The following is a 27,632-nucleotide window of genomic DNA, read 5'->3' on the forward strand; positions in this document are numbered from 1 at the left end:
GTTCATTGACAGATGAGTGAATAAACAAAATGTGGTATATGTATATATACAATGGAATATATTATTTAGGCTTATAAAGGAATAAACTTGTGATACATGCTAAAACATGGATAAAACTTGAAGATATTATGCTAATAAGCCAGACCCAAAAAGGCAAATATGTATGTTGCCACTTACATGAAATACATAGAATAAGCAAGTGCTTAGAGACAGAAAGTAGAATGGTTACCAGGAGCTGGGGAGTGGAGAATGGGTAGTTACTATTTAATGGGTACGAAGTTTCAGTATGGGATGATGAAAATGTCGTGGAGATGGATCGTGATGATGTTTGCTTAAAAATCATTCAAATGGTAAATTTCACATTATGCATATTTTACCACAATACAATAGTGAAGGGATAAAGAAAGACATACCATGTAAAAACTGATCAAAAGAAAGTTGGAGTAGTTATCTTAATGTCAGAAAAAGCTGATTTCAGAACAGGAAAATTATCAGGGATAAAGAGTTCATTACATAATGATAGAGAAGTCAATTCACCAAGAAAACATAACAACCATTAACGCATAGGCACCTAACAATAGAGTGTCAAAAACTGATAGACTGGCAAGGAGAAATAGACAAACCCACTATTATAGTTGGAGATTTCAACACCCCTCTATCAGTAACTGACAGATCCAGCAGGCAAAATGCCAGCAAGGATATAGTTGACTTGAATAGCACCATCAATCACCTGGACCTAACTGACATTTCTAAAACACTTCATCCAACAACAGCAAGAGTACACATTTTTCTTTTTTTTTTCTTTTTTTTTTTTAATATATTTTATTGATTTTTTACAGAGAGGAAGGGAGAGAGATAGAGAGTTAGAAACATCGATGAGAGAGAAACATCGATCAGCTGCCTCCTGTACACGTCCCACCGGGGATGTGCCCGCAACCCAGGTACATGCCCTTGACCGGAATCGAACCCGGGACCATTCAGTCCGCAGGCTGACGCTCTATCCACTGAGCCAAACCGGTTTTGGCGAGTACACATTTTTCTTAATCTCACATGGAATATTAACCAATATATCCCACATTCTAAGTTATAAAACAAACCTTCATCAATTTAAAAGAGTAGAAATACAAAGTATGCTCTCAGACTACTGTGAATTTTAAACTAGAGATCAATAGCAGAAGCATAGCTGGAAAAATCTCAAAATGTTTGGAGATTAAACAACACATATCTAAATACCACATGGGTCAAATAAGAAGTTGCAAGACAAATTTAAAATATTTTAAACTAAATTAAAATGAAAACACAAGTTATGAAAAATTATGGGATGCACCAAAAGCAGTGCTTCGAGGGAAATGTATAGAATTAAAAATGTATATATTACGAAATAAGAAAGCTCTAAAGCTGATAGTATAGGCTTCTACCTTAAATAACTAGAGAAAAAAAGACAATATAAACTTAAAATAGACAAAAATAACAAATATTGGAGCAGAAATAAGTAAAACTGAAAACAGGAAATCAATAGACAAAATCAATGAAACCAAAAGTTGATTTGATAAAATTGATAAACCTCTAGCTAGGCTAACTAAGAAAAATGGGGACTTTTACAAAGAACAGCAGGTGGCTCAAGGAAGTTGTAGGAAGGTCAGAGCATCAGGCTTGGGGCGTTGGAGCTGGAAACAGACCCAAACCACCCCAGTTCCATAAGCTGCAGGCTGAGGTGCACGCAGGCCTTGTGAAGTCTGGGGAGGAGACAGGCTCTGTTCCTTCATCTGTAAGACAGTCATGGAGCACCGACAGTGTGCCAGCAAGGTAGAGCAGACACCACCCTCACGTTCTCATCGAGTTTATGTTCCAATGGAGAGCAGGTCACAGGATGCCAACAGAGAAGTGCCTCGGCCTTACTGAAGAAGGCGAGGGGTGGTCAGACCCTTTACCGAGGGCTCTCTGTGATGGAGGCTCTCCGTCAGCCCCTGCTCAGTGACCAGGTCTGCCACTGCCAGGACAGCAAGAGTTGGGGTCTGGGTATGAGGCTGGCCTCTGGATGGGCAGGAGCTGGCCCAGGAGTCCAGGCCCTTGCAGGGATGTTGTGGGAGAAATGTGTGAAAGGAAAGGCCAGGCCTTTGACTCAGCATCATCTCCTCCATCCTAGGCACCTTGCCGGACCTCATTTCTGTCAGCCTCTGCACTTTACTGACATAAAGCACTTGGTGATTTATGTGCAGCTCAGCCTGCCCAGATTGGACCTGGAGCACCACACCGCCGTCTCCTGGCCCAGCTGGAGTATCCAGAATTTACTGAGGCAAAGCCTGAGGGACAGGAAGAGTGAGGGATTGATAAATGTGTGCATTCGAGGGGGCGAGGGGAGGGGGTTATGCCACACTAGGAAAAGCCTCCCGAGTCTGGAGCTGGGCCAGGAACAACGTGTAGCCTCAGACAGCAGATAGCAGTCTGAGAAGGCTTCCTGGGGTGGAATCTGGGCTGAGAGTTCTCTTAAAGGCAGTATGATGTTTTTCTGTCTTTGCAAAGGCAAATGGAAAGCCATTCATCTTGGTTAACCTTTCTCCTCTTCCATTTTCAGTGCCAAGTTTACTAGGTGTACCGGTTGATAATGGCGGATTTTGTAATCAAAGAAAACACGATAATTTCAAGAGAAACATCAAAAACGCCTTATTCAAATTAATGTCCATCGTTACCTACACATTTCCCCCATCTTTCACGTAATTGGTGGATACCGTCCCAATAGAACTTTTCTTGTTTTGAGGCAAACCATTCAGAGACCCAATTTTCCACTTCTTCATACGTTTTGAAGTGCTGCTCAGAAAGTGCGTGTGCCATCGATCGAAACAAGTGGTCATCTGAGGGAGCGAGGTCTGGTGAACGGGGGGGAGGGGAGTTAATACTTCCCAGGCAAGATTTTTTAACGTGTCTTTAACTGGTTTTGAAGTGTGTGATGGTGTGTTATCATGAAGCAAATTACTTTGCTGTGTCTTCTGGATCATTCTGGTCGCTTTACGATCAAAGCGTGGTTCAAATTGACCTGGACGCTGTTTATCTCTCACATCAAAATCATCACTTTTAAAGCGTTTAAACCAGCGTTCACAAGTATCTTGAGATGGAGCATGTTCATCATAAGCTTCCCGAAGTATATGATAACATTCAGCATCACTTTTCTTCAAAATAAAGTAATGAATTAAAACTTGCCTCAAATGCTCTTTTTTTGGCACGAAATTCAACATTTTTAAGCGTAAAAATATCTATGATGTTAACACCTTCAGAAAATTTGACATATGAAGTTTTGAAGCTTGGTGTCAATACAACAAAATAGCATACATATCAAATCGCATATATATCAACATATGTGAAACTCCATCTATTGATAAAAATCCGCATTATTAACCGGTACAACTAGTAGAACATAGTCTATCACCAGTCCCAGAGCAGAGCCAGCTACTGTGCCAGTTTCAGCATCAGCACCAAATCTGGAGTCAGTCCACAGCTAAAGCCAGCTCCAGACATAAGAGTCACATCCAGTACCACCAGCTCTGCCACCTATTCAAGTTGGAACTAGCACCAGTTTTAAGTTAGAGCCAGTCTCAGAGCTAGAGTTGGCTCCATCGCCCACTCTAGCACCAGCGAGAGTGCCAGAGCTGGAGCAACCTCTAGAACTTATTGCTATGGGGTCCGGGGAAGAGGAGGGAGAGATCAACCAAAGGACTTGTATGCATGCACATAGCATAACCCATGGGCACAGTCAGTAGAGGGGGTGAGGACATGTGCTGAGGGGGTGGGAATGAGTGGGGAGAGGTCAATGGGGGGAAAAGGATTCATATGTAATACTTTCAACAATAAAGAAGTTTTTTAAAAAAAGAGAAAGAGCAATTACTGGTGGCTCCTAGAGGATGTCAATGGGAAGGGGCTCAAAGAAACTCTGTGGAGTGAGCTCAATGCTTTGTGTACTCATATGTATTTGTTCAAATGGATGGACTAGTTCAGTAATATCTGAGCATGTAAAGTATATATTATAATAAAATATGAGAAGAATGTAGACTATTTTATTTTTTTCACCTTTATGAAAAAAAATAAAAACACAAGAGTAATATGTGGTGATAAATACAAGGAGATTTACCTCTGGAGGAAATTACTGGGAGAGGCATGATGAAGGATTATTTCTCTATTTGGCTGATAATTTTAGGAATGTATTTCTTTGGAATTCATCAAACAGCACTTAATGCATGCTAAATGCTGTATGCATGTTATACTTCCATTAATAAATATTTATTTTTTAAAAGCATCATTTGAATCTACCCATGAGCTCCTTCAAATCCTGCCTCTCTGTCTTCTCTTAAAAGGAAATGAATAGCCTGATTTTTATGCTTATGATTTCACTAAATTTCTACAGTTTTATTTTTATGTGTACACATCTCTCTCTGTTTCTGTCTCTTTCTCTCTCTCTGTGTGTGTGTGTGTGTGTGTGTGTGTGTGTATGCACATATGTAAGCAGGAGACCAGGACTTATAGAAACCATGGTCCATTCCCCAGGGTCCCATTGTGATGGTAGGCTATAATGCCTCTCAACCTTTTGTTCAGAGAGTGAAAGTATTAGCGTGTTTCTGGTGTTCTTGAAATAGCACTGGGTTCAGAAACAAAAGAGGTTCACTAACACACTCAACTTCCAGTTCGCTTTGTTATGAACTTGGAATTGCATTTTCCCTAATGTCAACTGAGAAGACAAAAACCTTTTAGAATCACCAAGTCCCTAGTAGCTGCGTTGTGATTATTAGCATTGTGCCTCCAAGGATGAACTCTCCAAGTGCCTGCTATCAACAAACAGTTATCCCCTCAAGGGAACCAAAGGCAAAAAAGCAATTATTCCAGTGTGTCTTTAATTTGGAGGCGGGGGGTGTAGAGTTGGTCACCCACCACCACCTGGGTTTTCTCCATAATCTATTAAGTTAGAACCCACACCCATTGCTCAGAGTGTTAAACAAGTGTGTGTCTACATATCTATCTTATATGAGTTTGAACCAAGAATTCTTCTCCCTGTTGTGATGTATCTTTGAAACCATTAGACTCCACCTGCTTCACTGTATTGTGTGTCTTCTAGACAGAAATAGTGGAACCTTCTGATGCTGCAGCTGAAAGTGTAAGTTCTCATTAGCTAAAAGGCAATATCAGAGCAGGGGTGGAATTCACTATTCAGTAGTGTGACTTCATGTGTTTGTGTGTTTGTGTGTGTCCAATGTAAGTTACTGGGCTCTAGCCTGTCCCTGCAGCACTTCACACCAAAGTATAACAGAGAGCTCCATGTAGATTAATTGATCTCAAACTGATCCTCTAATTTTCCATGGAATAGAAAAAACATACCTCCTCTTGCTTATCATTCATCCCCCATTAAGTCTTACTGGTTTTTCCTCCAATTTTATCCCAATTCTGTAATGATCTTCATCTTCTGCTATAATCCAGATGTAAGCAGATATAACTTTTGTACCTGAACTACTGCTATGTCATCCTAATATTTCTGCTAACACTCTTGCCTTGTATTATCTGTTCTCTGCCCAGGAGCCAGCATACTATTTAAATGTTTGCATTCATTCCTTTCCTTCAACATTTTCATGAGTGTTCTGTTGCTCTGAGAATAGAATACAAACTTTCCATTATGGCAGAAAAGACCTTACATAATCTGGTTCCCAGACAAATCTCCAACCTCATAATGTTCCCATGCTGATATGCTCCTGAATTTTCTCTGTTCCTCAAACACCATAGCCCTGTCTTCTCCACTTAACTAGAAATACCATTTTTATAATCTTCACATGACATGCTGTTATTTTTCAGGACTCATCTTAAAGAACACATAAGATAAGGTTACCTTAGCCTCTTGTAATTGGACAATATCTATCAAAATTGTAAATGTACATATCCTCCTATTCCATTTCTAAGTTTTATCCTTCAAATACATATACTAATATGAAAATGGCATATAAAGAATTTTATTAGTGAAATATTGTTAGAAACAGAAGAATATTAGAAACAATCAAAATGTCCATCAGACAGATAGTTAGCCCTTTCATTGTGGTAGGTAAACTGATTACTATTAACATGGGAATGACTAGTGAAACAATGTGCAATTAATCTCAGGTAACAACATTAAATTAATAGGACTGTTAATGTAATAGACTAAAGAATGTATTTTAGAGATAATTTCAGTCAAATTGGAAGAATTAGTAGATAATGTAAACTTTAGTTAACCCCCAAGATGAATGATGAGTCCTACAGTGACATACTTTCTCAGCTTTTAAGGAGAAGGATCTTTAGATTGAATAAATATTTACATAATATGTGGATTCTATTTTTTAATACTTAGACCTTGCTGTTTCCTTTCCCTATTATTTTGTGAGTGATCACATGGGCAAGTCTAAAATTATTGACCTGAAAGAGAGAGAAATGATAGTATTGGCAAAGTGTAAGAATATGACAAGAAAAATATCAGTTAGGAATCACTAGCATAGGACAGGAACTGTAAAAAAGGTGGACACTTACAAACTTTATTCTTTGGCAGATCCAAGATATGACTGGGGGAGGGGGGGAGTATTTCCTGGTGTTCTGAGAACTTCAATAAGAGTGACCTGGTCACTGGGGGGTAAGGGAGGGCAGGGGCTTGTCAAGGGTGGGGGGGAAAAAAGAAAAAAAGAAAAAAAAGAAAAAAAAAAGGACACTTATGTAATACCCTTTGTAATACTTTTAGCGAAAAATAAAAAAAAATAATAAAAAAATAATAAAAAAAGAAATTTAAAAAAAAAAAAAAAAGAGTGACCTGGTAAGAACTGTGAGAATAAGTTGAGAATTTGGAAGAGAAACAGACTTTTTCTCCACATTCCATGACAATTCCTTTAGAAAGAGTAATGCTAGACTGAAAATATTGACGAATAGGAAGGAATTTTCTTAAAGTAAGGACTGATGGCTTTGTAATAAACTATTTCTCTATATTTATTATTATTGACACAGATTCTTCTTAATTTCCGTAAGTTATATGCAATGTTTCCACCAACTTGTCAAATCCTGATTTCTGGAAGATCCTGTGCAGTCCACTTGGTTGTCTTATCTTGACCCAATCCATTGAAATAAAGCATGGTATATAGAAACAATGTTATTAATGAAATATTTCTGGAGAAAGAAAAATATTAGAAATATGCTTTGGCTGAGAGTCATGGGAAGGTTAAGAAAGACAACAGGCCCCTTGGAGGGCCTCTAGTAGTGCTTCAAATAACTGGTTACTGACCTAGCCTTGCCCCTAATTTACTAATCTCAGATTTCTGTCATGAATTCCTAGACTCCTCAAATTTGAACCTGACCTGATTATCATTCTGATGGTTCATGGTTTTTCCAGAAGAGATTGCATTGGTTTCTAGGTACACATATACTATCCTGACATCAGACCACCATTAGCCCATTAGTGGGCAAAAAGCATGAGTTATTCAGGTTAAAATTCATGTACTCACTAATTGTCATGTTTCTATTATTTGTAGTCATTAAGGTTTCACATTCTTTCACATCTCCATATCTTTTTTTCATCTACAGCAAAACAGAAGAAGACCATGAGGGGGGATAATCAGAGCAGCGTGTCTGAGTTCCTCCTCCTGGGGCTCCCCATCCGGCCAGAGCAGCAGGGCATGTTCTTCACCCTGTTCCTGGGCATGTACCTGACCACGGTGCTGGGCAACCTGCTCATCATCCTGCTCATCAGGCTGGACTCTCGCCTGCACACGCCCATGTACTTCTTCCTCAGCCACTTGGCCTTCACTGACATCTCCTTTTCATCAGTCACAGCTCCAAAGATGCTCATGAATATGTATACTCAGGATCAATCCATCTCCTATGCTGGATGCATTTCCCAGGTGTACTTCTTCTTATTTTGGGGGGATCTTGATAGTCTCCTTCTTACCTCGATGGCCTATGACAGGTATGTGGCCATCTGTCATCCCCTGCACTATACAACCATCATGAGTCAGAGCCTATGTGTTTTGCTAGTAATTGTGTCCTGGGTCCAATCCTGTGCTAGTGCTCTTTTGCACACCCTCCTCCTGGCCCGTCTTTCTTTCTGTGGAGACAACACTCTCTCACACTTCTTCTGTGATCTCTCCACCTTACTTAAGCTGTCCAGCTCAGATACCACAGTCAATGAGCTGCTTATCCTCACTGTGGGAGTGGTGGTCATTACTGTGCCATTCATATGCATCCTGGTTTCTTATGGCTGCATTGGGGCCACCATCCTGAAAGTCCCTTCCACCAAAGGCATCTGCAAAGCCTTGTCCACATGTGGCTCCCACCTCTCTGTGGTGTCTCTGTACTATGGAGCAATTATTGGGCTGTACTTTTTTCCTTCATCCAACAACTCTAGCAATAAGGATGTCATTGTGGCTGTATTGTATACCCTGGTCACTCCCATGCTAAATCCCTTTATCTACAGTCTGAGGAATCGGGATATGAAAGGGGCTCTGGGAAGTATACTCAATAGAGGAACGTGTTCCCCACGATAAGCACTGTTCTCCCTATTCATTGGATATAAGACCTGCTCATCCTGCACATGCAACATGAACATCCTTTCCTCTCCAAAATCTAAAAGATTAAAAAGGTTCTGCCAGTAGTTTAACTATCTATCAGAACAAAACTCAGCACCTTTAAAACTAAAATATGCTTCATACAAAATGCATCTTCCAAAATTTTCAATAAACATTGAATAATTACAAAACACATGAGGTAAACAAAAGGGCATCATGTCAAGAAAGGGTCATAAGAAACAGATCACAAGAAAGCATAGACACTGAAATTGACCAAAAAATATGTGGCTGTAGTTATCATAAGTATGTTCATTACATAAAAGAAAAATGGTTATAATGAGTGGGGCACACAATTCATGTAAAAACATAAAAACTCAACATTTCTCAAATTTGGTTAAAAGCATCAACTTACAGGATCAAGAAAGAAATTAAGCAAATTGAAAGAAAGATAAATTTGAAAAAAAGAAATGCACCTACACACATCATAACTAAGGGTAAAAAGAAAACCAAAGGCAAAGAATAAACCCATGAAGATGCCAGAGAAAAAGGATACAAAACACCTTAGGAAGACTGATAAGGAATTCGGCAGGATTAGGGTGAGGAGGCTGAGTTGTGCAGGTACAGGATCAGTTTCTGTCTTTATTTACATTTTATTATTTTGTCGATCATATATTTTTGTATTAATTTTAATTTGATAAAAGAGTGCATTGAGCTCATCTTAATTAAAAATTAATCTTTAAGTAATATTTGCTTTAATTACTGAATTTTTGAAATGTCTCAAATTTTGCACTTGAGGCAAATTTTACACATATGCTTCTTTTGCCTCACTCTAATCTCACCCTAATCAGCAGCACTTTAAAAAAAATCACACTTAATTTGTATGTAAGTACTAGAACTAACCCTTAGCCTTCTCCCAAAATATCTTAAGCTAACAAAATAACTTAAAACAATTTCAGTGAGCTTCTCCAGGTATTTTAAATTTCCAATGGAGTTTAAGAAGTTCTGAGAGCATTTGTGGTTAATCCAATGATTGAATCTGCTACCAGCATTTAGTGGTCAGTAGCAGTGCTGCTGAATGGCTTGAAATGCACAAGACAGCCTGCCCAACAAAGAACTGCCCTATTCAAAGTGTTAAGAGTACCTCCACTGGAAAATACTGATAGCCAAACATGCAAATATTTCCCCATTTTCTTATGATCACTTTCAATGTTTCTTTGAAATACATGGTAGATTAAATTAATAATCTTCATAAAATATCTCAAAAGTACATGAAAACAAAACAAAACATGATGACCAAGATTTCTCTGGACTGTATTTTTATTTTTATCTACTAGAGGCCCGGTGCACAAAATTCGTGTAAAGGGGGAGGTCCCTCAGCCCGGCCTGCACCCTCTCCAATCCAGGACCCCTCAGGGGATGTCTGACTACCGGCAGTCAGACATCCCTCTCGAAATTCGGTCAGCCTGATCGCCTCTAACTGCTCTCCCTTGCCAGCCTGATTACACCTAACTGCTCTCCCCTGCTGACCTGATCGCCCCCTAACTGCTCCCCTGCCTGACTGATAGCCCCTAACTGACTCTGCCTCGGCCCCCACCACCATGGCTTTGTCTGGAAAGATGTCCAGAAGGACATCCAGAAGACATCCAGTCTAATTAACATAATACCCTTTTATTAGTATAGATTAGAACTGGAACATTTCAAGCTCACAATTAGTAGATATTTGGATCTCCATTATAAGGAGATTGTTATGATGACCCAGGAAGTGCTTATAATTTCAGAACACTAAAATGAAAATAGAACTATGAAGCATTTCTCAAAAGCACTGAAGTATATTATATTTTGTGATAAAACTAATTATTCTAACCCAGGGGTGAGGACTGTCCAGCCCACTGGTCATAAAAGACCCACAAAATCATTTGGTCTGGCCCTGCCAAGGCATTAGGGGTGAGTTAATTAAATGTTTGACCAAATATAGCAGGCTAATTTTTAAGTTGATAATTTTGTATGGCCTACAAGTGGTTATAAATATCCCAATGGCTCTTGGCAGAAAAAAGGTTTCCCACCCCTGTTCTAAACTAACATCAACAGGAATGGCAGGGAAAGGACCCTGGAATATACCTACTCTAACAAAAAATAAAATATCTAAAAATCCTGTAGAAAATAGTTTATTTCCTGATTTTTTTCTAAGGACATGGGAATGATGAGATGAATTGTGGCCTCTTTCAGACTGGGAATCTAGAACACTTGGAGATAAAATACTGGATGAAAAAAAATCTACATATTTTTTAATTCACAGAAATATTTACTTGTTCCATCCAACATACAGATTTCTTTTTACTTTTGAGTGATCAATCCCTCACTCTTAAAAACCAACCCTTTTCATCACTTCTTTCTCCCAGGCAAGAATCTGAGATCCAGGAAGCTGTCAGAATTGCATATTGCCTTTTTTCTCATTTTTCTGAAGTCTCATTGCATTTATTGTACCCACCTTTGTGGGGATGGGGCATGGGAGCAAGATTGAGAAAGGGGTGACAATAATATGCCTCTTTGGTTGCTACCATATTAAAGAGGTTTGACTTCTCTCCATCTGGATGATGGTTAAAACTAATTCATTCTTTTGTTGTCACTTCCAGGCCAGGGGATATTCAGAGACTTCCATACTAGACTGCCTTCCCACAAATCCTCTGTGATATAGCTAAAGTACTAAGTATATTTTCTTCCTGTGAAAGTTTCCCCTCATAGCCCCTGGTTCTGGGGAGGTGCATCCCCTACTGATCTCTTACTCTTTCTAATGGGTTTTCTTGGGAAGAACTGAAAATGGTTGCATATCAGTTCTCTCTCACACATAATCCACCTGTGGTCCATAGGAAACATTTATGCTTTTATTGCCCCACTATGAAAATAAGTGAAGGTGTTTCTCAAATATAATTCATTCTCTTTCTTGCTCACTCTCACTCTTGCTCTCCTCCCATTTCATCTTTCCTATTGCTCTTCACATTCATAAAAACAGGGGATATAGTATATCAAACTCTCTAAATGGTGCTGTTGAAGCTTCTCCAAGTTTAAGGTGAGGAGGAAGGCACATCCCCCCAAGGGAGATTTTGGGACTCACTGCTCAGCTTTATCCAAAAGAAACATCTTTACAAGAACCTCTCATCTCCCCCATCTCTTAGCATTTTAGATCCAGGTTCAGAGGCTCAAGAGTTATGAAATTGATTATAGGGTATCTACACTAATAAAAGAGAAACATGGTAATTGGCGTACGACCGCTACCCTTTTCATTGGCTAATCAGTGAGTATATGCAAATTAACTGTCAGCCAAGATGGCGGCCAGCAGCCAGGCAGCTGGAAGCGAACATGAGGCTTACTTGCTGCAGACTCCAACGTTCCCCGCCTCACTTGCCGGCCTCTGAGCTACAACTCTAAGCAACTATGTACTATGTTGCAAATAAGAAGATAAACAAAACTCCAGAAACCAGTTGGACTGAAAGCCAGGCGGACCGAAACTTTGTATCCATGTTTTCAGCAGCGAGGCCTCAGAGCTAAAGCTGGCCCAGAATAAAAAAAAAAAGAAAAGAAAACCAGGAGCGGTTGGGAGCTTCAGTCACTCGCTTCCGGAAAACAGCCCTCAGCCCCTCACCCAGACTGGCCAGGCACCCCAGTGGGGACCCCCACCCTGATCCAGGACACCCTTTAGGGCAAACCAGCCAGCTCCCACCCGTGCACCAGGCCTCTATCCTATATAGTAAAAGGATAATATGCCTCCCAGCACCAGGATCAGCGGAGCAGCGAGGCTCCCGGCACCGGGATCAGCGTGACGGGGGCAGCGCCCAAACCCCGATTGCCCTGCGGCTCTGTGTGTGACAGGGGGCGGGGCCACAACCTCCCTATCCGCCCTGCTCTGTTCGTGACAAAGAAAGGCGCCCCAACCCCCTGATCAGCCCTGCTCTGTGCCTGATAGGGGGGAGCTCCCCAATCCCCTGATTGCCCTGCAGCTCTGTGTTTGACAGGGTGCAGCGCACCAACCCCCTGCTCTATGTGTGGCAGGGTGCGGCGCCCCAACTCCCCCCCAACACACACACACACATGGGTCCTGCTCTGTGTGTGACAGGGTAGAGCCATAACCTCTCCATCGGCCCTGCCCCGACTGTGACAGTGGCGGCACCCCAACCCCCTGATCAGCCCTGCTCTGTGGGTGATAGAGGGTGGTGCCCCAACCCCCCTCCACGGGCCTTGCTCTGTGTGTGACGGGGGAGAGCCATAACCTCCCCATTGGCCCTGCCCTGAGTGTGACAGGGTGCAGCGCCCCAACCCCCTTATTCGCCCTGCTCTGTGTGTGACAGGGGGCGGTGCCCCAACTCCCCTATCGGCCCTACTCTGTGAATGACAGCGGGGAGCTCCTCAACCCCCTGATCAGCCCTGCTCTGTGCGTGACAGGGGGTGGCGCTGCAACCTCCCCATCGACCCTGCCTTGAGTGTGACAGGGGGCAGTGCCCCAACCCCCCAATTGGCCCTATCCGGAGCGTGACTGAGGGTGGCATCGCAACCTCCCGATCCGCCCTGCTCTGTGCATGACGGGGCGGCGCCCCAACTCCCCAATCGGCCCTGCTCTGAACCTGACCAGGGGCTGCACCTAGGGATTGGGCCTGCCCTCTGCCACCCGGGAGCAGGCCTAAGCCAGCAGATCGTTATTTCCCGAGGGGTCCCAGACTGCGAGAGGGCACAGGCCGGGCTGGGCCCCCCCCCCCCCCAAGTGCACAAATTTTTGTGCACCGGGCCTCTAGTTTCCTATAAACATCTTTATTGTGTGCCTTACAACTCCCTTTGGTATCTGGTGTCTCTGACATCATGGTGCCTCTGTTGGAACTTCTAGTTCAAGGCTGCTCCCTTTGCCTTGATCATCAGGCTGAGAGAAGACTTTGTGTGTCTGGGTAATTCTGATTTGTTAAGTCTCAGGTAAAGCAGCACCTTCTCTCGGGAGTTTTTCATATATCCTCTGCCACTGGGCTGGGCTGATTATTCCTCCTCAGGACACAGCGTTCTATAGAATTATTCTTGACTGAATCGCTGTGGAGTCAGACAGCCAAGATTCAAGTGTTCATTTCACTAACTGCAATTATAAATTATCCTTTGCCTCTTTGAGCCTGAGTTTTCCCTACATATCTCTTATGGTTGTTCTCAGGCTTAAAGTAGATGGCTTTAATGCATATTAAGCTCTCTGACTGGTACCTGAGACAATGGATGTGACATTTACTTTGTTGCTGAATATCTGCATGTGTTGGGGAGAAAGGATGTGTGAGATATATTCCTAAAGGATAGGAATGCAGTGTGTTCATTATTATGTAAGGAGAGTAAAATGTAACATGTTCTCCATTAAAGTTATAGAAGGGCTCAGAGTCCCTGGATGTGTGGGTGCCTGGGGGAGGAGACGCCATATCATCACCAAAATGAAAAATGCTTTCAAAATGAAGGTGTGAAAGGCCAAACACATTTTACAACTTAAAAATTGGAGGAAGGACCAGCCCTGGCAGCTTCTATTTAATGATACCAGCCAAAGTGACACGGTATCCTCCAAGTATTTTATAGTCCCCATTATTTAAAAAAGAGCAAATTAAGTCCTATAAAGCACATCCTATGTTACTATTCCCATAACAAGTCCAAGAATAATGTCAGCCAAGGTTTGTGATTGACAGCTGTAGAAGGAAGACAAGTGAGCTCGGTTTTTAATAATTTATATTTACATGCTATTAAGGAAATATGACCACATGGGCGTTTTAAAAAGAAAGTATCAGCTGGAATAATATGTTTTCTTATGCAAAAATTTCCTCAGTGCCCCTTTCATGTCTTTATTTCTCAGGCTATAAATAAAGGGGTTCAGCATGGGAGTCACCACTGTGTACATCAATGACGCGATTATGTTATTGTCATTGCTGTTGTTGGATGAAGGAAGAAAATATAGACCAATAATTGCCCCATAATACAGAGTCACTACTGAGAGATGAGAGCCACATGTGGACAGAGCTTTACAGATGCCCTTGGTAGAGGGAACCCGGAGGATGGTGGCCCCAATATGGCCATAAGAAACCAAGATGCATAAGAATGGAAGCATAATGGCTGTTAATCCTGCAGTAAAGATTACCAGTTGGTTGAGGGAAGTGTCTGAGCAGGACAATTTGAGCAGGGCCGCAAGGTCACAGAAGTAATGTGGGACAGTGTGGTCAGCACAGAAGGACAGACGGGCTAGGAGGAGAGTATGCAAAAGAGCACAAGCAGAAGCAGTGACCCAGGACCCAGCCACCAGCATGACACAAACATTCTGACTCATGATGGTGGTGTACTGCAGAGGGTGACAGATGGCCACATACCTGTCATAAGCCATTGATGTGATCAAGAAACTGTCCAGATCAGCAAAGAGTATGAAAAAATATGTCTGTGAAATACAGCCTTCATAGGGGATAGATGGGTGCTGGGTTTGCATGTTCGTGAGCATCTTAGGGACAGTGACAGATGAAAAGCAGACATCAGTGAAGGACAAGTGGCTGAGGAAGAAGTACATGGGCGTGTGCAGGCGAGAGTCCAGCCTGATGAGCAGGATGATGAGCAGGTTGCCCAGCACTGTGGTCAGGTACATGCCCAGGAACAGGGTGAAGAATAGGCCCTTCTGCCCTGGCGGGATGGGGAGCCCCAGGAGGAGGAACTGGGACACGCTGCTCTGGTTCTCCCTCCTCATACTGGTACCCTAGCTGGAGCAGACTGGTGGAAAAAGCTGAAGGAAAAGGTGGAATTCCTTGGAATTAAAAAAAAATGATAGTGGTGACATAGCATAATAGAGACATTCTTTTGATTTAGAGAATGTCTTCATATTTTCTTACATTTTATGTATATTTTGCTGAATAAATGTAAAAGAAGTATAGCTTAGGATATACAACCACTTTCTTTCTCAATGTGGTCCCAGTCTCTGTAAATGAAAATACTAACAGTTAATGTTTGCTAAATGTTGTTTTGTGCCCTGGTCTAATAATTTACATGCAGTAACTGACTCAACAATCTTAAATATATGAATTAGATTGGTACTGTTATTATTTCCATTCTTCGGATGAGAGAGCTGAGGCAGACAGTCTCACTCTCACAGCGGTAAGAAAAGGATAAGCTGGGATTTGGACTCAAGCATTGTGACTCCAGAGTTTGTCCTCTTGAAACAAAGCAAATTATTTGACATCAGAAATCTCATCGGCCTTCATAATTTTGTGTGTAATGATCTGTTTAACTCTGTATCCCCTGCTTGTCTACATATCCCATCATTATTTCTAATTGGTTCATTGGTTGTAGAACAAGAATCTGTCACAGATAATTAATGCATACACAATATAAATGTGTTGATCAAATAAAAGATGTCTCGTCCAATTAAATTCGTCATGACAGCCCATTTAAGAAACTTACATCAGGCCTTATTCAAGACCCCGGTTTAGTCCTAATAATCCTAATAACATGGCATCACATTCAAAGAAGTGCATCTAAAAGCCAAAAATAATTTTAAAGAGGAATTCTGATCCTTCCAGTGTTTTTAAATTAGCCTACAAGAGATTTATTTCCTAACCCAGATCATTAATTATTGAAATATCAATATATATAAATGGTAAAGACAGGAATTCACTATAACATATCAAATCTTACTATACAGCTACATTGATTACAACAAATAATGTATTTTTATGAAGGTAAACCAATAAACCAGTGGAGGAAAATAGAGAGCCTAGACACAGACACATTTATAAAGAGGACTTGGTAACTGACAGAGTGGCACTATAAATCAGTGAAAAAAATACACTCTTCAAGTAATGGTGCTAAGGCAGTTTTCTTTCCATAAGGGGAAAATAACAGTACATCACTACTTCACACCATACATAAAAATAATCCCAGATATATGAGAAACTTAAATGTAAGAAGCAAAATTTCAGAAACATTAGAAACATTTTGTAAATTATAATATGATCTTAGGGTAGTAACACATTTCTGAATCAAGACTCACCAAAGCATACTGCACAAATATAAATCTGATTGCATTAAAATAAAGTTTCTTTAGTACAACCACTACCACCGTAACAAAGCCACAGAGACAAGCCATGGATGGAGAAGGCACACTGACCAATTGGTAAGAGATTAGCACTCAGGATACATGCAGAATTCCTGTGAGTTAATAAGAACAAGACAAAAAGCTCAATCAATATGAGCTAGAAATTCACAGAAAAAAAATGAAGTCAAATAGTCAATACACTATCCAACACGAGGGAAAGAAGCAGGAGCAAGAAGATAGTGTCCAGAGGTCTCATCATCACTTTGTCAACTGGATTCAGAAGGCCACCATATGCCACCAGACTGGTTTCCCACCCCAACTGAGTGAGAGAAAGAGTGTAGTTATGAACCAACTTAATCCAATAACGAAAATTTCATGTCAAATGATAACTTTCAATGACTACAGCAAAGCAGCTGACTGGCTCCCTATATATCTGGAACCAGATATCAAGCCAGTATATTAATGAATGCTTAACCATCAGGTCTGCTAGAAAGAGGTGAAGATGGTTTGCTACTTAGCCCGAGGCAGAGAGGCTTTCTGCACAGATTCCAATGCTCAGACCCAAACCTGATCCCGCAATCTTCATGGGTTGTGGGAAATGAGTAATGGAACGCACTCTTAAATTTCTTGAGATTCTTCAGATTATCTGGGTCAGTTTTTCTCAGGGGACATGCAGAACTATACCTGTGTGGTGTGGCTTCCAGAGCATTGAGCTTTCCATATTCCTTCCCAAAACACCACCCTCAATAGCCTGCAGATACCTTAAATTCTTTCAGCAAGAGGAAAAAGGCTTTAAGGTCCCAACTACAGATTAGGTTTAAAGGCAAGTATTCCAGAGACAGTCCTCTGTTCAACAGTCTCACTGAGATGGAATGGCTGGGAGCCGTCCATTTGAGGCGGGGAGCAGGTTTGGATGGCTGAACAAGGCCATTGGCCTACTAAGACAAAGTAGGGAGGGGTAGAGGGGACGGGTGGGAATTACAGGTAGAGTGAAAGCAGAGGCTGTAGACACTGAAAGGAAACTTACTGTCTTTCCAATTTGACTTAGATGGCTGCCAATGAGATGGCTGTGATGGGGTTAGAAATAGTCACATTGTCAATAAAATAGGATTTAGCACCTACTTTGGACCAGGTGCTTTTCAAATACTGCTCGCTTCTTCCCACATAGGCATCTAATTCTCATGTTAGGGAGGAGAAAATTGGGACTCAGTGATGAAACTAATCCAATGTTATATAGCACTAGCATATGGTGAATCTGGGATTTGATACTAGGTCTATCTGGCTTCAAAGACTAAATTTTTCCCACTGTATTACATGATTTTATTAACTATATCCTCAAGGAAGACAGTGCTTGCTGCCTGAAAGCACTCTAGAACCTTAGGAAATAAATCTGAAAGTTTGAGAATGAATGAAAACCTATGGTTTCAAGATATGTGCCTAGCTGGTAATATCAATAATAATGACAATAACAATTATAATGAAGACCATTTATTAATCACATATTTATTGTGGAATATAGGCCAACTGGTGTGACATATACTTTCTATCATATCAGCCTAATAGGACCACAAAAAAAGGCATTATTCTTATTTAACCATTTGAAAACTAGGGCTTAGAGAGTATAAATAATTTGCCTAAAATATTCAGCATGGAAATATGGAAAGGTCATTCAATCTCAGATTTATCAGATATCAAACCCATGTTTCTAACCATCATATTATATTTTCTCTAGCAGAGCATAATTTGACCCCAAAAAAGATATCTGCTCCTCATTAAAGAGCAGAAGATTGGATTTGTAATTTCCCAAAAGCTTTTGGATAAATGTATTGCCTCAGTCCCTAATCAGATGACCAAAAGTGAATAGAGAAACTAGAATACCAACCAATGAATTTAAAAAGACAGCTGCCTGCTCGGCTGGCATGGCTCACTGGTTGAGTGTTAACTTATGAACCAGGAGATCACAATTCAATTCCCGGTCAGATCACATGCCTCATTGCAGGCTTGATCCCCAGTGTGGGGCATGCAGGAGGTAGCCGATCAGTGATTCTCTCTCATAATTGATGTTTCTATCTCTCTCTCCCTCTCCCTTCCATTTTGAAATCAATAAAATGTTTTTAATAAATAAATAAATAAAAAGACAGCTGCTTATGAAGTGAATTTCTTGGGGCTCCAGGTCAGACCCTGGTCAATGTTTTTGATGGACTACCTAATTTCAGCCAATATCGGAAAGTTTTAAGCAACTATGGTACATATCCATTGGAAATAATATTATTTAGCCGATGAAATAAGTTCATGAAAAGCATATGTTATAATATTTGAAAGAACATACTAAAAAAAATTCTATACATGCATGTTTACAATTATTTGCAAAAAATACAGACCACTGTTTTAAACCTGGAAGTTTGTGCCCATAGTTTGGATGCAGGCCAGATCTTCAGAAAAATTGTAAAAGAGATCATATTTTCCTAGAGAGGAAAGTACAAACCTCAAGGAATTATAATTATTACATCCATCTAAGTTATTCAATATGACACAACAAACTTATATAAAGTGCTTGGCATAAATTATACACACACACACACACACACACACACACACACTGCTGACTGCAGCCTACAAGAACTGCCCTTACCTAGCTCAGGAGTAATAAATTAAAATACTGTCAGCTCTAAGGTGTGAACTAATATTTCAATTTCTCTCCAAAAGGGTTAGGGCTGGGAAAGAAAGAAAAGTCACAAGCTCAACCCTGAAGTGGGAAGGAGGTACACTCTCTCTTTTAAACCAGATCCAGCCAACAACAAAGGTATCCATTTTTACCAGCCAGGCTGGGAACCCAGGAGACCAAGGTCACAAATTTCCAGTGAGGGACAAGGAACAATTTGGGAGTAATTACTGCATTTCCTTAACCATTCCCAGTGGAGATGTGCCTTTGCCATATACTAAAGACAGCCAACTCCTTTGGGAATATAAATGAGAACTTTCATATTTGCAGGTTCATTTTTTATGAAGAATTTTCACATCTGTGAGCTCATTTAATCCTCACAATAATTCTTGAGTTAGATAGATTTTCCCCATTGTATTGCATTTGAGAGTGAGTCAAAAGAAAATTACCAAATGAGGATTCAAACCCAAACACATTAGCTTCAAACATAAAGTCTAGTTCCATTGCACCATGAAACCTCCCTTGTAACAGTGGGCTCTGTAGCATATGGACTTCTTCCTTCTCATATTCAATCTGGAACTGGGAGAAGAGCTGCTGCTAATCCCTGGGGAATAAAACATGTATCAAGGAATAGTTGGGTTCCTGTTTTTCAGAAATATAGATTTTTTTTCTTCCTGCAGAAATATCTGAATGCATGCAAGAATATTTTTTAACAGTTATGACACATAATAATAGTTGGTACATCCTCAGGTTTCAAAATCTATTCTTTAACCATAAGAATGAGTGTGAGAAGCCTCTGAAACCTACTTCATTAATACTGGCAAATACAGAGGAGAGTAACAGAATCAAGGGGAGGAGATAGCATTTTATTCATTGTTTTTCAATAATTCATTCATTCATTCATTTACTCATTCATTAAAATAGTGTGTACCTATTATGTAGTGAGAATTTTGTGAGTACTGTGAGTCTATATTTGAAAACACAGGGCTGTTTTTTCTTTCAAAGAGCCCAATCTAATGAGCAGGACAGATAAAGCAGTGCGTGCTATGGGAGCAAAGAGGTGGGTTATCAACCCCAAATTTAAGGGGTCAAGCAGGTAGGCTTGTAAGATATTACTCATAAGCATACACTCAAGGCAACCAAAACAAGTAAAAGATGACTGGACTGTGTAGAAGAAGGACATTGGGAAGGAAGAAAAATTATCACCCAGGTAATGAAGCTAACTCCACAGGGAACACTAGAATCCAACCTCAAATCTGTCCACCCCAGCAGTGAGTGCGCTGAGGTGTTTATGTGCCATCTCCTATCTATATTTAACAGAGAACAACTAGGGGTGGTAGTAGAGGGTGAAGAGTAGTTCTGGCACTTCTGGTTGGCTGAATGTATAGGCAAATTGAGCTTCAGTGGCCAGAGAAAGTCCTCAAAGAAGTAAAAACAGTGGTCATTGGGGTTCTAGCCAGAATGCACTGAAATGGTAAGATAAACAAGTATGAGCTGGGAATTTGCCTCCTGCACTGTTCAGACCCTCTCACGTCCTGTGACAGGTTCTCCAAGATGGTGGCCATAGATGCGAACTGAGGGATGGACATGAGGGTCCAGGCTACCTGGTTCTGAAGTTTACTTTGGCTCTCTCTACCTACTAAGGCTTAATATCAAATTTGCTGTTGGGGCTACTGACCTTATGACTTTTTGTGCCAGCCAGCACTTAGCTCCAATCACTTGATGGCCCACAGTTAGGCATTTGGACTCTCTACCGCCCAGTAGCTTGGCAGCAGCTCCTACCTCCAGAAGCACAGTATTGAAGCTCTTCTAATTGAGTCTGTTGGAGGCTCCATGGGGTGCCATTATCTACCGTGGATACTTCCAGCACTATTCTACCAACTTAGATGACCCTTGGACCACAGTTTGAACCAGCCACAGAGCCCTCTATTGCTCTATACCCTTCTTAAAGCTGGCAGTCTATCAAGTCATTTGACAAATTGGTGAAATCAGTGTTCCAGGTGTGGTAGTAGTATGTCTCTAAGATCTGAAGAGGCCTACAAAGTGCTGTGAAAGGTGCAATAATTTGTCTTTTGCTTTCCAGGTAGAATCCTCTTTCATCTATCCCATTGTAAGCTCTTCTGTGTCTATCCTGCACAGCCTGCCACAGGTCTTGTCTCTGACATTAAGCATGTCAGATCTTAATCCAAAGTGTCTCCACCCTGATTCATTACTCAATCTGTCCAACCCCCCCGACACACACACACCTTTGTCTGTGCATTGCCATCTGCTCCTGTCTGTACTGCTTGCTTACATTGCTTCCTGTGTCTAGCACCTGAGTTCCCTAAACCCTGTATCCAAGCCTTTTTGTCTGCTTGACCTACCTACCAGCCCCCACCATGTCCTCTCCAGGGCACGTCTGGTATGTCTTTCCCAGGGAATCCAGTGCCTATATAGTATAGCCAATCTAGCTTATGGCCCACTTTGAGTTTGCTAAGCTGCTACTGGCTAATATTCGGGGAACTTTCTTCTCTGGCTTTTGCCTAGAACGCTGTTGGACTTCAACAATTCTGAGTTGACAGTCTCTCCCAAGTCCTCTGCTCTGAGGTCTAATACTTGTGGCAGTAATACAGTCATCACAGCTAGAAAGAAGCTCTGCAGGGAGAAGCTATGCTGTATTGACTACCTTTCAAACCCAGACATCAAAAAGGGCAAAATAAATACCCAAAGAGGATTATCTCAAGCTACAAATACTTATTTGTTGTCCTATATATCTCACCCCTAAGAATCACTAATGATACAACAAATTATCATCTTCTCAAATGGTCAATTTCAAAGAACCTGAAGCTTTTCAATTTTAAGAGTCAAATTTTTATGGGTTGCGTGTGTCGACTTTTTTTCCTATTTGCAAGTTTGCTTTCTTTGTGGGTTATTTTTTGCCTATTTTCAGCCTCCTTTCCTTCCTTCCTTCATTCCTTTTTCTTGCTTGAAAACTGTTTTCATTTGATGTAACCAAATCTAAATTTGTCAATAAAGCAATAAAACTTCCAAAAAAAAGGTAATTATCCCTGTCTCTCCCCAATTTGCATTTAATAATTATCACTAGAGAGAAAAAATACAAGGTTACCTGGTGGGTAGGTACCCAATGAGATCCCTTTGAGTGGGATATGGTTCTACCTAAATTCTTACAGGCCATTTCGTCATTTGGATTTCTGTTTGGACCTAGTTGGAGCCAGTCATTCTTTTTTTAACCTCTCTGGAGTTTAACCTATGGGAAAGCAGGACCTGGGACAGAAGGAAGATTAATGGCGCCTTGAGAGCTTTCTCTGTAGGCTCATTCTCTAAAGTTCTCAGCACAAACATCCCTCCCGCAGGACATGTTTCTAAAAGAATCAAGGGGGAAATTGGACAATTAATCGAAGTTGATGCATGTCTTCAACAGGAAATTACAAGTTCTGCTCCCTACCCCCTAGGGTTCTCTCCTGGGCTAGTTATACTCTTCAATTCATAGCTCTGGAACTAATCAACAGAAGTGAAAATCTGAGCTTGTAGCTTCTCTTTATGATGCCCAAGAATGTCTAGGACCTTGGAAGCTGATATATAGGTCTCCTAAAGAGAATCTCCACCAGATACACCCACCAAACATTGGATTATAAATGCAGGTATGGTCAGTATTACGAATGGAATGGGTATTTTTTTTCTCAGCAATATATGAGTTTATATATGGGTATAGAAGAGGAAGAATCAGAAATATTATTTTGGCATGGAAGGGGAAAGAATGAAAAAGGGGGAAGGGAAGGAAAGGGAAGGGAAGGGAAGGGAAGGGAAGGGAAGGGAAGGGAAGGGAAGGGAAGGGAAGGAAAGGGAAGGGAAGGGAAGAAACATGGGGTGACAGGAGAATGAAGATACAGAGGCAGAGAGTAAAATGGAAGGAAGGAGAGAATGAGAGATAGAAAGATAAAGTGAAGGGATAGACAGGAAGAGAGAAAGAGATGAAAAGAAAGAAAAGTGACTCAAGAGATAAAGACAGAGACACAGGAAAGCAGAGTCTTTCAGAAGGAATCTCCACTTGCTGGATCCTAACATAGGAAACCAGGTCTGGACAGCCCAGGATTTAAGCATTCTGAAACTGTTCAGGTGGGTAAGCCAGGAGCTTAAGGCCAGCTGCTTACACTTTCAAACTATCTCCCTCCCTGCAGGAGGAAGAATGAATTAACATAATCCAGAGTTTCTCAGGGATCCTTTAAAAATTGACATAAATAAAAATATATGTATATTGATGAGTCTTCTTTAAGGAATACAGTACTATTCTTTGTAACCTTTTATTTAAAATTTTGCTTCTCATATGAAATTTAAAAATGGGTACTGAAGTCAAATCTTCTAAAAGTGGCCATGCCCTGGTTGATGGTCTGGAGCACTCACCACAGAGTATCCTTGGGGCAATAACGTGGCTGAGACATCAGGTCCCCGATGCCACAGATGCACAAATTCTGTCTTGACAGTGAACTAAGAAAAGCTGGCTCACATTAACATACCTCATTGACAATTTTTCTAATTTCCTTATGTGCCAACATATAAGGACTATATGAAACATACGTTAAGTTTCCCAGTTTCTGAAACAAAACATACATATTTTTCATATGACAGCTAAAAATCATTACTACAGAGTCCTTAATATTCTCAACCGTATATAAGCATAACCCATGGACACAGACAATAAATAGTGTGATGAAGGCCTGGGGTGGGGGGTGGGATGAGCTAGAAGGGGTCAATGGGGGACATATGTAATACTTTCAACAATAAAGATTGGTTTTAATATTCTCAACAATTCTTCATCCCCAGCAGATAGAGGAGGACCATGAGGAGAGAGAATCAAAGCAGCGTGTCCCAGTTCCTCCTCCTGGGGCTCCCCATCCCGCCAGGGCAGCAGGGCGTGTTCTTCACCCTGTTCCTGGGCATGTACCTGACCACGGTGCTGGGCAACCTGCTCATCATCCTGCTCATCAGGCTGGACTCTCGCCTGCACACACCCATGTACTTCTTCCTCAGCCACTTGGCCTTCACTGATGTCTGCTTTTCATCTGTCACTGTCCCTAAGATGCTCAAGGACATGCACACTAAGTATAAATCCATCCCCTATGCAGGGTGTATTTCACAGATGTATTTCTTCATATTTTTTACTGACCTGGACAGCTTCCTTATTACATCAATGGCATATGACCGATACGTTGCCATCTGTCACCCTCTTCAGTACACCACCATCATGAGGAGAGAGCTATGTGTTTTACTAGTGGCTGTGTCCTGGATCCTGTCCTGCGCCAGCTCCCTTTCCCACACCCTCCTTCTGACCCAGTTATCCTTCTGTGCTGACACCATTCCCCATTTCTTCTGTGACCTTGGGGCCCTGCTCAAGCTGTCCTGCTCAGACATCTCTCTCAATGAGTGGGTCATGTTCACAGTAGGGGTGGTGGTCATTACCCTGCCATTTATATGTATCCTGGTATCTTATGGCTACATTGGGGCCACCATCCTGAGGGTCCCTTCAACCAGGGGGATCTGTAAAGCATTGTCCACATGTGGGTCCCACCTCTCTGTGGTGTCTCTATATTATGGGGCAATATTTGGGCAGTACCTTTTCCCAACATTAAGCAATTTCATTGACAAGGACATCATTGTGGCTCTCATGTACACGGTGGTCACACCCATGTTGAACCCCTTTATCTACAGCCTTAGGAACAGGGACATGAAAAAGGCCCTTGGGAAACTTTTCAGTAAAGCAACATTTTTCTCACAGTAATATCTGTGACTTTTATTTAAATCAGAAACTCATTTTTGTTGATCTCACAGATCTGATTTTTCATTTGAGTATGTCTGAAAATTTTAAGGTCTCTGGAGACATAAGCCCTAAGATAAATGATGGCATATTGGATGTACTTGGTAAATATTTGTTGACCAGAACTTCATTATCTTATTAACAATGCTCTCCTTTATTAGTAACTTTTGATTAGCAAGTGTTAGATCAATTTTATTACTGATTTCTGCAACTTGGAGGCAGAAGAGATATAATAATATGCAGTCTGGTTATCTGTTATTAGAAGAGATATTTTGGAAGCTCTTATATTTTGAGACCATAATCTCAACCTTTAACCCAAGAATCTAAAGGATTAGCTACATTATTTCTCTACACAATCTTATGCAAAATAAATAGGTTTTCTTTTCATCTTTATGGGCCTATTGAAAGCAAAGAATCCAAACTACTTGTCACTTATATAAGAAGAAATGTATTACTCTCCACTAATGATATAAAATGTTCTAACTCTGAAGATGAAGGTCCCTTTAGGAGATCAAGACTGGCCACAGGCCCCGCTTTGCCAGTACTGTGTGGTTGATATTGCTTAGCCCCCATACACAATAATTAATAAAAGCATGCTTCATGCTGTCACCCTTTGTAGATACATACGATCACATTACAGTGCATACTCTCTGCACACATCATCACTTTCCTACAAACACCACTCCAGTTCCAGCACTGACTATCTTTCATGGACATCCTGCCTTCCCAAATGAAGAAAGAAAGCAAAGCTGCCCAAGGTTTAGTGTGCACAAGAATTCCTGGAGAACTTGCTAAAACACAGGTTCCTGAAATCTACCACCACGAAGTCCAACTCAGTAGTTCTGGGATGGGGCCCCCAGATTTGTACTTATGATGCCCCCACATGATGCTGATGCTGCAGATCTGTGAACTCTGATTTGAAGAGCCTGGTGTAAGGAATTAAATTATGGCGGTATGGGATGCAAAATTATAACACCTTACATGAACTCTGGGAGTGGGGAGAGTGAAACAAGGGAATACTTAAATTATGTTAGTAATAGAGAAATCTCTGGTTCATGATGGTATTTTCAGATTGATTCTGCCTGTAGTACATTTCTTTTCCAATCTCTAATGGCTCTTTCCTGAGCTATTATATTTTCTTTTGTCTTTCATATATAACATAGATATATCAAATACTATATATAATGCTTTGTATCATCACAGCAGACTATATGATCTATGCAAACGAAGCCAAAGCTTTGAAAAAATTACAACCTATATCCATTAGTGGCTTTTTGTTTTTATGAAGCCTTGTGGGATTTCAGTTACACTTGTAATCTTGCTAATGTCACTCAAGCATATTTTGATATTTTAACTGAGAATTATTTCACATACGATGCACAATAAAATGTACATTTGTTATAAGGCACTGTTGATTTCCAATTACCTATATCCACAAAGGGACACTTGAGTTCTTGACAAGGCGCTGAACAATTTTATGCTATAGGATGTCATTCGTGTCTAAAAGTCCTCATTTGACTTGCCATGCTCCTTGACATAGTCCACAATATAGCATTTGTCTGAGTCCCATCCATATTATTGTTATTATGGGCATCAAGTTTTCACCCCACTCTTTTCATCTCTTTTTTGTCTGCCGTATGCAAAATGCAATATGTTTACCCAATTTTATATCTAAATATAGGATTTATTACTACATAATCAGCAAGTAGGGTAACATTTAAGGCTCTGGTGATGCCCCAAACTCTAGTCAACCCAGGAACCAAGAGGTCGCAGTTCGATTCCTGGTCAAGGCATATGCCCGGTTGCAGACTCGATCCCCAGTGTGGGGCATACAGGAGGCAGCTGATCAATGATTCTCTCTCATCATTTATGTTTCTCTCTTTCTCTCTCTCTCTCTCTCTCTCTCTCCCTCTCTCTCTCTCTCTCCCCCTTCTTCTTTGAATTCAATTAAAAAAAATATTTTAAAGGAAGAATGAAATCTTTCATTTGCAACAGTATGGAAGGACCTAGAGGATATGTGCTAAGTGAAATAAGGTGGTCAGAGAAAAACAAGTATCATATGATTTCACTTATATGTAGAATCTAAAAAACAATATAACAAATAAAATAGAAACAGAGAACAGTCTGATGCCTGAGGAGAGGGAGGTTTCAGGGCAGGGTGAAAAAGCTTAAGGGATTGAGATGTACAAATTGGTAGTTACAAAATGGTCATAGGATGTAAAGCACAGCATAGGAAATATGGTCAATAATCTCTATATATAAAAGCCTAAGTGACCGTTATAACCAAATGACCAGAACAACCAGTCAACCAGTCGTTGTGATGCTCATTGACCACCAGGGGGCAGACGCTAACACGGGAGCTGCCCCCTGGTGGTCAGTGCACTCCCACAGGGGTAGTGTCACTCAGCCAGAAGCCGGGCTCATGGCTGGCGAATGCAGCTGCAGTGGCGGGAGCCTCTCCCGACTCCGCAGCAGCGCTATCGAGCCGTGGCACCCAGCCCCTTGGAGGATGTCCGACTGCTGGGACCCCAC

At 41.0% G+C, this 27,632-nt stretch overlaps 3 protein-coding genes across 4 annotated transcripts; 2 read left to right on the plus strand and 1 right to left on the minus strand.

Annotated features, from left to right (window-relative positions):
• Positions 1–7,589: 7,589 nt before the first annotated feature.
• LOC139020431 (olfactory receptor 1J21-like) lies at positions 7,590–8,531 on the plus strand. The gene has a single exon (XM_070430071.1). The coding sequence runs from the start codon at positions 7,590–7,592 to the stop codon at positions 8,529–8,531; it is 942 nt and encodes a 313-aa protein (XP_070286172.1).
• A 5,809-nt stretch (positions 8,532–14,340) lies between these two features.
• Positions 14,341–15,282, minus strand: LOC139020432 (olfactory receptor 1J1-like). The gene has a single exon (XM_070430073.1). It carries the CDS (start codon positions 15,280–15,282, stop codon positions 14,341–14,343), a length of 942 nt encoding a protein of 313 aa, XP_070286174.1.
• Positions 15,283–24,125: 8,843 nt separating this feature from the next.
• On the plus strand, positions 24,126–27,128 carry LOC139020433 (olfactory receptor 1J2). 2 transcript variants are annotated; one of them, XM_070430075.1, is made up of 2 exons: positions 24,126–25,043; positions 27,111–27,128. In XM_070430075.1, the coding sequence occupies exons 1-2, from the start codon at positions 24,126–24,128 to the stop codon at positions 27,126–27,128; spliced, it is 936 nt and encodes a 311-aa protein (XP_070286176.1). The 2 variants fall into 2 exon arrangements, with proteins under 2 accessions (XP_070286176.1, XP_070286175.1); XM_070430074.1 differs by lacking the exon at positions 27,111–27,128 and having other exon boundaries at positions 24,126–25,064.
• Positions 27,129–27,632: the final 504 nt, after the last annotated feature.

The sequence above is a fragment of the Myotis yumanensis genome, unplaced genomic scaffold, assembly GCF_028538775.1.
Source record: "Myotis yumanensis isolate MYYU_CA2020_CCGP unplaced genomic scaffold, mMyoYum1.0.hap1 SCAF_12, whole genome shotgun sequence".
NCBI classification, from domain to species: domain Eukaryota; kingdom Metazoa; phylum Chordata; class Mammalia; order Chiroptera; family Vespertilionidae; genus Myotis; species Myotis yumanensis.